Consider the following 10,338-nt stretch of genomic DNA (forward strand, 5'->3'; position numbering starts at 1 on the left):
CAGTGTTTTCATGAACACAAGTTCAAATACCAGGGAATGTTTCCACGTGGATTTTTCAAATAAGTTATCAAAGCAACTAAAAAATGTCAAATCTGACAAGAAAATGAATTTTATTTTCATTTGAGAAGTGAGGAATCTGACAAATTGGAACATTGAGGTGAAACAACCGAAAATATGGTTTACGAAAAAAAGCGGGGATAAATATGATAACTATATCAAGAAATTCAACATGAAGAGATCATTCATCGATATTTGCGGCTTCCAACTGTTCCGTCACTGCCGCGGTGTCATCCTTTGCAGCTTCCTCTTCAGTTTCTTTTATCTTCTTCTGTTTCTTGCCACGAATGGATTCGTTTTTGAGCTGAAAGAATTTAAATAATCTTGGCTCGCCTCCCTCTTTCTCACCTCTCTTTGCAATTCCGCGTTCATATTGCTGAAAACTCCGGTCTTTTTCATCTCGAGCGCCTCTTTGTAAGCTGGGTCAGTGGGGGGTTGGACGACGTCTTTGAACTCGTAGCGACTGAATAATTAGCAACATTAAAAACAACGTTTGTGAAAAAGATTTCTCACTTTCTGTCCTCATCAGTCGATTCTCCTCTCGGAAAACTGACATGAATATCCAACGGGTACGACTTCTCACTATCCCATCCACTCAAATCTCCACACGTCACAAATCCATCGATAATCTCTGCAGTGACACCGGAAGCGTCTGTGATTTCTAGCGATGATCTTCCCATCGTCGGAACGAATCCCTCTGGTGGAGAGTAGTCCAAACAGAGCACGAATGCCTCGCAACTCGACTGACGAGAGCTTCTCGGTTTGGCGAGGTAGACCTTCTTGAAATATCTCTTCATTTGAGCGTAGAGGAGGGATGAGTTTCGAGAGCGGAAGATTTTCGCAAGGAAATTTCCTCCTGGGCGAAGCACGTGGCTTGTGATATTGAAAGCAGCCAGGATTAATTCAGCCTGCATGAATTCATCGAGTGAGTGAATTCCAGTAACATCTGGAGCTCCGTCGCAAATCACAATGTCCGATTTATCTCCGGAGAAGTGCTCAATGACTTGATTAGCTGTATCAACCGATGTGATATCTCCTTGCAGTTGAATCACTCCTGGAATTGGTGCCATTGGTTGCAAGTCGATCGCCACGATTTTTGCCTCTTTGTCTTCCTCGAAAAGACGTTTCGAGAGAACTTGCGACCAACTTCCAGGAGCGGCGCACAAATCGACTGCTCGGCGGACACCTGGAAGGATAAATTATATTATAAAAACATTTTTTAACTCTACAAACCCTTCAAAATCTGAAATTCATCATCAATCTGCATCAACTTGAACGCGCTTCTTGCTCTCCATTTGTTCTCCTTTGCCAGTCGATAATATATGTCTCTCTTGTCTCGCGACGTTTTCCCCATACTTCTGTCGAGGCTGAAATTGTTTTGAAGTGAAAAAGTTGAGAAAAACATTCAAAATTCTGAGAAAATCGGCGGAAAACAAGTGGAAAAGCCTAAATAAATTCAGAATATTTTATTTTTGCAACGACACTCCGCCCGCGTGTTGTTTAGCGGAACTCAAAATTTCAGCGATGTTTTTCAGTTTTCAGCCAAAAAGTCAGTTTTCAACACAAATTTAATAGAAATTTACGATTTAAAATAGTGAAAACATTAAGTGAAAGCTATAATGTTCATTTTAAGTGGAAAACCAGCCGAATTTCGATTCAAATTCGTCCAACGACACTCCGCGTCTCCCGCCTGTCTCAATCTCTCTCGTTTTCAGACCATCTGTCCAAATATTTCGCAATCCCATCCTCTCATTCATTTCCCTATCGCACTCTCTCATGACATCGCATCCATTGTTTCCTTTCCTTTTATTGATTCTTCTTCATTAATTCATTGTTTTTGCAGATACTTTCCCCACATTTTCTACAAAAATGAAGCAATTCAAACGATTTATTGAGCGAGATGGGAGTGGGTAAGTAGTTTTTAAATTGAAGATGTGTTTTTCGTTCATATTAATCTCTAAAATTTCAATTTTCAGCTATGTCGTTCTCATGGCAGAGGAATCCGAGGACATGTGGCACATATACAATCTGATACGTGTCGGAGACATCATAAAAGCCTCAACTATCAGAAAAGTAACAGTTTTACCTCTGAAACCCCTCAAATTCATCTAAAAATCATTCAGGTCGTCTCAGAAACCTCCACCGGAACCACATCCTCTCAACGTGTGCACACAATGCTCACAGTCTCCGTAGAGTCGATCGATTTCGATCCAGGAGCCGAAGAATTGCATCTAAAGGGACGAAACATTGAAGAGAATGATATTGTAAAGTTGGGTGCTTATCACACAATCGATTTGGAACCACAACGCAAGTTCACACTTCAAAAGACAGAATGGGATTCAATAGATATCGGTAAGAAGAAAATGATTGATTCTGATTCTCAATAGTTTTTTCTTCATTCCAGAACGCCTGAACACTGCTCTCGATCCCGCTCAAGCCGCCGACGTGGCAGCCGTCGTTCTCCACGAAGGACTCGCAAATGTGTGCTTGATAACGCCAGCGATGACATTGACACGTGCTAAAATTGATATGCCGATTCCCAGAAAACGGAAAGGATTCACGAGTCAGCATGAGAAAGGTCTCGAGAAGTTCTATGAAGCCGTCAGTGTTGCATTCATGAGACATGTTAATTTGAATGTTGGTTTTTCATGATTTTAATGATTTTTATTCAAATTTATATTCAGATCGTAAAATGTGTCATCGTAGCGAGTCGTGGATTTGTGAAGGATTCGTTTATGGAGCATCTGATAGCACATGCTGATGCGAATGGGAAGAAATTCACTGCGGATCAAAGAGCCAAATTTATGTTGACACATTCGAGTAGTGGATTCAAACACGCGCTGAAAGAGGTTCTGGAGACACCACAAGTTGCGGCGAGGCTGGCGGATACCAAGGTTAGAGATTTGGAAGTGAAATAGCTTTATCTCTTCATAATCTGGTCAGATATAATGTATTTTGTACTGAAATTGTCTGATTTTCAGCCTTCATTCCGAAGAAATGAGGATAAATCCAATAGAAAAGTAGAAATTAGAAAGTTGACTTTCAACTAGAAAAAAACATTTTTGAGACATAAAGTCTACATCAGGGATGTGCGGAGCTAAAAATTTTGGAAATCGGCTTTCCTTTTTTTCGGAAATTTTGAAAACTCGGTTTTTCAACTTTGTCATAGTCGAAATCTATAATTATGCAATAAAAACTAAAAAATTCTGTGAATTCTGACACTTTTGTAACGTTTTGGCACCGTTCATGTTGGTTTTGCAGCAATTTCTTTGTATTCCGCACAAATCATTTTTAATCATCACAAAAATATTTGAAATTTCGGAACCAAAGGTTTTTTCGCAAAAAATTTCTCGGAGATATTCGAAAATTCCGAAAAAAGTCGGAAATTTTCCGATGGAAAACAGTTCCGAAAAATGTCGGAAATTCCGGAATTTCCGATTTCCGTTCCGTACATCCCTGCTTCTCCTTGTCCAAATTATGATTTCCGAGCAAAATTCACTACTTTTATCAGTAGAAATGTTAGTTTCTAACACTTTTTTGTCTGTAAAACCGGGACGAAAAGTTTGATAATTTTAGATTTCTTTCGAAATATTACTGTAGCTATGTATAATAATTACCCCAAAAATTCATTTCTAGGCTCAAGGAGAAGTGAAAGCACTGAACCAATTCCTAGAGTTGATGTCGACAGAACCCGATCGTGCATTCTATGGATACAAGTGAGTTTGAGAATCTGAATAACTCTCTGAAATTCAGTTTCTGTCTGTCAATTCCAATTTCCAATCATTTCCTTTCAGCCACGTAAGCCGTGCCAATCAAGAGCTCGCCATCGAGACACTTCTCGTTGCTGACTCTCTATTCCGTGCCGATAATGTCGAAACCCGTCGGAAATATGTGAAATTGGTGGAAAGTGTGCGCGAGCAGAACGGCAAAGTGCACATTTTCTCGTCGATGCACGTCTCCGGTGAACAATTGGCTCAGTTGACGGGTTGTGCAGCGATTCTGAGATTCCCGATGCCCGATTTGGATGATGAGCCAATGGATGACGATGAATAAATTGCTATGATGATGAAGCCTCCAGGAGAGAAGTAGGCGGAGCCTAAAGAATCTGAAGATTTCCATGTCGGAATATTTTCAACAAAATCAATTTAAATTTAAAAAATTCTGTTCATTTGTTATCATTTCTTTTTTCTTTTCCCTCAAATGTTATTTACTTCTGTCATCATAATTTTCGTGTTTTTCCTTGTTTTTTCTTGTTATTTCAGATGTCTTTATTGTTTTCCTTCGTTGTAATTCCTCCAATTCCAAAACTTGAAAAAACCATCAAAAAAACACATAAAAAGCTCTTTAGCAACCGAAAACCCGTATAACAACATCTACCTGTAAAACTAAGTCCCTCTCATGCGTTTTTCACTTGTACACAAGCCATCCACCACCAGCATCATTCAAAGAAACCAACCAAAGAAACTTCACAAATTCATAAGATTCAAGACAAATTAGGTGGGTGTAGTGTGTAGAAAAGAAAATTGCAAAAATTGCACGAAATGGGCGAAAGCTGCGTTAAGGCTATGAGGGGAATCAGAAGAGAGATGCAAATACGAGAGTATACCAAACATAAAATCGGAAGAAACCACACTCATCATTCCGTGAGATTATTATGATTATCCAAGAGATATAAAGCCAAGAGAGAAATAGGAAAGTGTCATCAGCGCATTAAGGGAAGGTGAGATTTCTGGACGAGAGAGAGAAATTGGGTGGAAATGTGCCGGGAAAATATGTCAAAATTACACATGAAACAATATTAATATGCGTTCGGTGGAAGTGGATTCAAAAGAAGACAAAAAACGGTGAAAATGTGCACAAAAAAAGCACAAAAAATTAGTGGTGAGAAAAGAAAACCGAAGAGCAAAAAGAAAATCGATAAGTCACGGTTAGTAAGGAGCAAAACGACGTTGAAGAGCCGCCGCGGCAGCGGATGCTTGGTGCAAATTGTGGTGTTGGTGAAGTGAGGCTGCGCCCGAAAGGGATTGTTGCAGGTACTGTTCACCGATGGATCCGGCAACCGCCGGGGCTTGTTGTTGGTTGGAAGGGGGTGGAGGGATCCCTCGGCCGGCTGCTGCAGCGGCGGCGGCGGCGGCTGCGGACGCTTGATGTTGTTGTACGGCACGGCCTGGAATTGAATTATGAGGAATTGGTGGGGGGGATGAGCTCTAGTAAAAAAAACAGAGAATGGAGTTTCTTATAGAAAATTTGAATCTGAATCTGAATCGAGTTTTTACATGGTGCATCTGCGAAACAAGTTATTAGCACGACGCGCTTCTTACAACCGCGCTCTACCGAAACCGAAGAAAATTGCTTGCGAAATTGAGAGACGCAGAGAAAGTGAAACATTTTTCAGGGGTTTTTCGGAGGAGCGCAGTTGTGAGAACTGCGTCGAACTGATATTGGTGCTCTCCTAAATCAGAACTGCCCGAATTAGAACCACCTGGATCAGAAATGGTACTAATCAGAACCGTCCAACCTAGGCATGATGAATTTTGTTAGAATATTTATTAGCATGGCTCGCTTCTTACAACTGCGCTCTACCGAAACCCCCGTGAAAAATGCATCTTTTTCTCTGAGTCTCTTAATTTCGCATGCAATTCTTTGGTTTCGGTAGAGCGCGGTTGTAAGAAGCGTGCCGGGTTAATAACCATCTTTCATTCGGTTCTGATCCAGACGTTTCTGATTTGTACCAGTTTTAATGCGGGCGATTTCGATAAGGAATAGCAACTCATTGGATTTTGGAATTACTTTGATCTACGAGACCATTAGGAGGATTACTGTAATTCTCCTCCAGATCGATACTCACTATTTGCAGAGTTTTATCTCTATCTGAATTTCAGACCCCGCCCCTATACAACACAGAAAAGTCTCGATGAAACACTTTTCGCTCAATCCAAGTATAGTAACCAGTTTGAGGGGTCGGAGGGCGGAGCCTAAAATTCAAAAAAAAAGAATTTCTGCAAACCGAAGCCTCTTAAAAGTTGCAAAAAACATGCATGAAGTCAACTTGAAAATGCTCGAAGGTTCACAAAAAAGGGAATAACTTTCTTCACAGATGCACCATAAGAAATCTGATAACAGATTTGGAATCAGCGTGAAATTAGCTACAAAACCCCATCCCATGCAAAGACTAGTTAGTAGAAAACAATTTTACTCTCGAAAATTCATAAAGTGGCACTTCAATACTATCTGAAGACTACTCGAGGGTGCCAAGAGCAGCACTTGGCCCCCTGAATTTCACCTACTCCACCCACCTTGAGCCGCAGCTGCCTGTGCTTGTACTGCCTGTAACTGCATTCTCTGCTGCTCGTAGGCAATCATCGTAGCCATCTGAGCCGCCTGCGCGTGTGCCATCGGATCCATTGCCATCGCCGCGACCTGTTGCTGATGATGTTGAATCATCTGGTGATGTGCCATCGAAGTTGGTACTTGTTGCTGTTGTTGTTGAGCAGCAGCCGCTGCAGCAGCTTGAACCGCCGCTTGTTGTTGCTGTTGGAGTTGCAACAGGAATTGTGGATTCTGTTGGAGTTGCTGTTGCTGCTGCTGTTGTTGTGCCATGATCAACTGTTGATATTGAAGAGCTTGAAGGTTGATGGCAGCATGGGCGGAGGTTGGGGGCATCATGAGTTGTTGTTGGCGTGGCATGAGGAGTTGTTGGGCGAGAAGTTGTTGTTGGATAAGGGCGTTTCGGAACTGTTGCTGCTGTTGTTGTTGCTGGGCAACGAGGAGGTTTTGAGCAGCGATGGGATCAACGACGCCAACTGAAAAAAATAAGAAGTTGAAGGTGTTTTAATTAGAGTTCAGAGTTTTCTCTGAAATCTGGAAACAATTGAAAAGCATGTATCAAAAAACCATTTCCCTGAGTCCCAGATTTTGAGCTTCTGATCACAAAATTCAATTTCCGGGGCTCCAAACTATAATTTATGAATCTTGGATAGTTTTTATTTTAGATTTTGAATCTTAAAAATTGTAGGTTAGACGTTTTTCTTTGACTTGATAGATTTTGAATATAAAACTAAAATCTGGGATTCTCAGAACTCGCGTCTACGACTTTTTGAATCTGCTCCGAATTCTGATTCTGGTGAATTCCGTATTTTGAATTCTGATCAAATTTTTTCGAATGATCAAAAAAAGAATCAAAGTTTGTTTTTTGGAATTTCAGAGTTTGTATCTCGGATTCTGAGACTTGATTCAATATTCAAAGTTCAAATGTTGTAGTTCAAATATCAGAAGTTAATATTTTTATCTCTAGATTTTGGAACTGAAAACTTCAAATATCAGAACATCAGATTCTGAACTTTTGATTCCAACTTTCAGAATCTGGTATTATGAATTCCGTAAATCGATTTTTAACGACAAGAATCAAAGTTGGTTTTTTTTTTTGGAATTTCAGAGTTTGTACCTCGGATTCTGTGCGTTGAAATCAAGATTCAAAGTAAAAAATTGGAGATCGAATCTCAGAAATACATATTTTTATCTCTAGATTTTGGAACTGAAGCCTTGAATTTTTAGAATCTCAGATTCTGAACTTTTGATTGCAAAATTGTAAATCTGATGCCTCAATTCTGAATTTCGGAATATCGAATCCTGGATTCGAAGTACGGAAATTGTATGCAAGATGTCAGAAATTCATATTTTCATCTCTAGAATTCGAATTCGAAAGGTGAAAATCTCATAACCTCAGATTCTGATCAATCGGCCCCTCTCTTTATCTAGTTTTCTAAATTCTGAATCTCGGATTCTGAAGTATAGAAGCAGAATTCTAATTTTAAAATCTCTGATACAATCCCTTGGATTCTATATCTTAAACTTCAGATTCCAAATCTCAGAAATTCTAAATCTCATTGCCAGATTCTGAATCTCGAATTCAATTTCATTTCCCATCTGTACTCACCCGACATCAACGGTTTCGCCTTCTTGGTATGTACCCTTTGCGTGGCCATATTCACTTCCACACGTCTTCCCTCAATCGTCGATCCATTGATCTCATTTCTGGCTCGATCCGCGTCGTCTGGACTCTGCATCGTCACGAAACCGAATCCCTGGAATCACGAGAATTTGACTTCTTTTCCAGAATTCAAAACCAACCTTTGACCCTCTCTCATTGAAAATAATCTCCACATCGACAACCGGTCCGAACCTCTCGAACATTCCCTTGAGATCTGGCTCTCGATATTTGAAAGGGATATTCGAGACATGGAGACGACGTGGTCCTTCAGATTCAGCTGAAATTAATTAGAGACTAGAATCAGAATAAAAATTTAAAACTTGAGTACAGAGAAGAGATTTAATATCATTTTTGATTTCAAATTTTAAAATTAAAACTCTAAATTCCCTAGAAATCTGAAAATATGTATAAAAACGAAGCAAGGGACGGATATATTGGTGAATAAATAAAACTGGACGGTGCCGTTTGCATTCCGGAGGTTAATAAATGGCTAGAAGACGAATGAAAACCACTAAAAATAAATAAAATTAACTTTCACCGTGACTGAAAATAGAAATTATTCCACAAATGTTGAAACCGGCGCCATGCAATTTTTTGAGTAAAAAAACATATTTTCCGGACTTTTTAGATATAACACAACTCTCAAGTCTTCACAATTCTGAAATTTCTATGTTTGGTGGGGCTTGTGGATTCTGATGGGGGACCCATGAAAATCGAGAAAATCCCAATTTTACAACCGCGCTCTATCGAAATCGAGGGTTTTTCAAGAGAATTACGGTTGCGCGCAGTTGTAACCGCGCTCTACCGAAATCCTTTAGAGATTTCCTTTTTTCGCCACAATTTTCTTCGTTTCGGTAGAGCGCGATTGTGAGATCTGTAGCTTTTTCTGCATTTTTGCGTGGTAGTGTTTGCAGAAAATTGCTCACCGTATTCTCGAAATTTGAATTTTTTTCGAGAAAATTGAGTTTTTGACAAAAATTTGAAGATTCCTATTAGCACGGCACGCTTCTTACAACCGCGCTCTACCGACACTGAAGAAAATTGTGTGCAAAATTGAGAGACTCAGAGAAAAAGACATTTTTCAAAGGCAATTCGGTGGAGCTCAGTTGTAAGAACTGTGTCGAGTGAATATGTGAAAATTTTTGGCGATTTTCACGATTTTCAGCAATTTTTAAAAGTTTAAAATCTTCCCAACAAGAGCACCCCGACATTCAGAATCCACACACCATCACCATCCAAAAAAAATACAAAAATTCTGAAGACAAAGACGTGCAAAAAAGCATTTTCTATAAGTACACTTCCACTTCTTCCGCTTCTGCTTCTCAAGAGACAAAACGAAGGAAAAAAGGAGAGAAAGGAAACATTAGGAGTCTTACAGCTAGTGCTGCGATCATTCGGCGCAATTGGTCCAATCGTCAACGGCTTCATCTCGTTCGTCGTCGTCGTCGTGGACGCGGCGGACCCCGTCGACGACGCTGACGTCATCACCGACGGCTTGACGACACCGCCTTCCGGATTCTGATTCTGATTTTGCGACGTAGGTGACGTCGTTCCTATCTGGAGTGGGCGGAGCACACCGCTACTCTGTGCGGCCACCATTTTCTGTTGTAGTGCCACTTTATAGTCGAAATCGTCTAATTTCTCCTGAAAACGAAAAGCAATGTCATTCACTGGGGGGGTGGGGGGAGTTGGGAGGTTGGATCTGATTGGGGTGTAGATCAGATAATCAGGACAGGCATGCGGTTTTTAGGAGGATTCTGATGGCGTCACGTCTTCTGATTCTTCTCTGAATGATTCTCGTTTGAACATGGATGATAGATTTGAAACATAATAATATTGTTTGGGGGTTAGGCAACTTTTATTCGGAAAATTAATGACAACGTGCTCTCTTAAAGATTTTTGATCTACGCTTACTTGTCGAGACCACTCACACCGAATGTACAGTACCCTTCACAAAAGTGTACTGTACATTGAGAACCAACATGCAAATCAAAACTTCACTATGTATAAGAAATATATATCAACCTAAAAAAAGAGTGGGCGGGGCTTATTAGTATAAAATAAAAAATTTCCTGACTACATTCAAAATCGTGTGTGTTCGTGTGTGTTTGTGACAAAAAAATCTGTGTGATTACATTTCAATATCATCTCATCCATGCACAAAGAAAAACCATTTGAAAAAAAAGAGAAAAAACGGTGCCACGTGGCAGAGAGAGAGAGAGAATGAGGATAAGAGAGGGTGTAGAGAAAGAGAGTGTGATCTACGTTCCAGAATTCCAGTGCAGTGGAGC

At 40.2% G+C, this 10,338-nt stretch overlaps 2 protein-coding genes across 2 annotated transcripts; one reads left to right on the forward strand and one right to left on the reverse strand.

The window, feature by feature from the left end:
- Positions 1-238: 238 nt before the first annotated feature.
- On the reverse strand, positions 239-1,411 carry GCK72_008910 (uncharacterized protein; the record flags this gene model as incomplete). The annotated part of the gene is made up of 4 exons (XM_053727114.1): positions 239-361; positions 406-520; positions 571-1,243; positions 1,291-1,411. 4 exons carry the CDS (start codon positions 1,409-1,411, stop codon positions 239-241), a joined length of 1,032 nt encoding a protein of 343 aa, XP_053586691.1.
- A 515-nt stretch (positions 1,412-1,926) lies between these two features.
- Positions 1,927-4,110, forward strand: GCK72_008911 (uncharacterized protein; the record flags this gene model as incomplete). The annotated part of the gene is made up of 7 exons (XM_003095893.2): positions 1,927-1,967; positions 2,034-2,130; positions 2,181-2,409; positions 2,462-2,694; positions 2,742-2,951; positions 3,694-3,773; positions 3,852-4,110. The coding sequence occupies 7 exons, from the start codon at positions 1,927-1,929 to the stop codon at positions 4,108-4,110; spliced, it is 1,149 nt and encodes a 382-aa protein (XP_003095941.1).
- Between the last annotated feature and the right edge of the window lie 6,228 nt (positions 4,111-10,338).

Source organism: Caenorhabditis remanei, chromosome III, assembly GCF_010183535.1.
Source record: "Caenorhabditis remanei strain PX506 chromosome III, whole genome shotgun sequence".
Classification (NCBI taxonomy): Eukaryota; Metazoa; Nematoda; class Chromadorea; order Rhabditida; family Rhabditidae; genus Caenorhabditis; species Caenorhabditis remanei.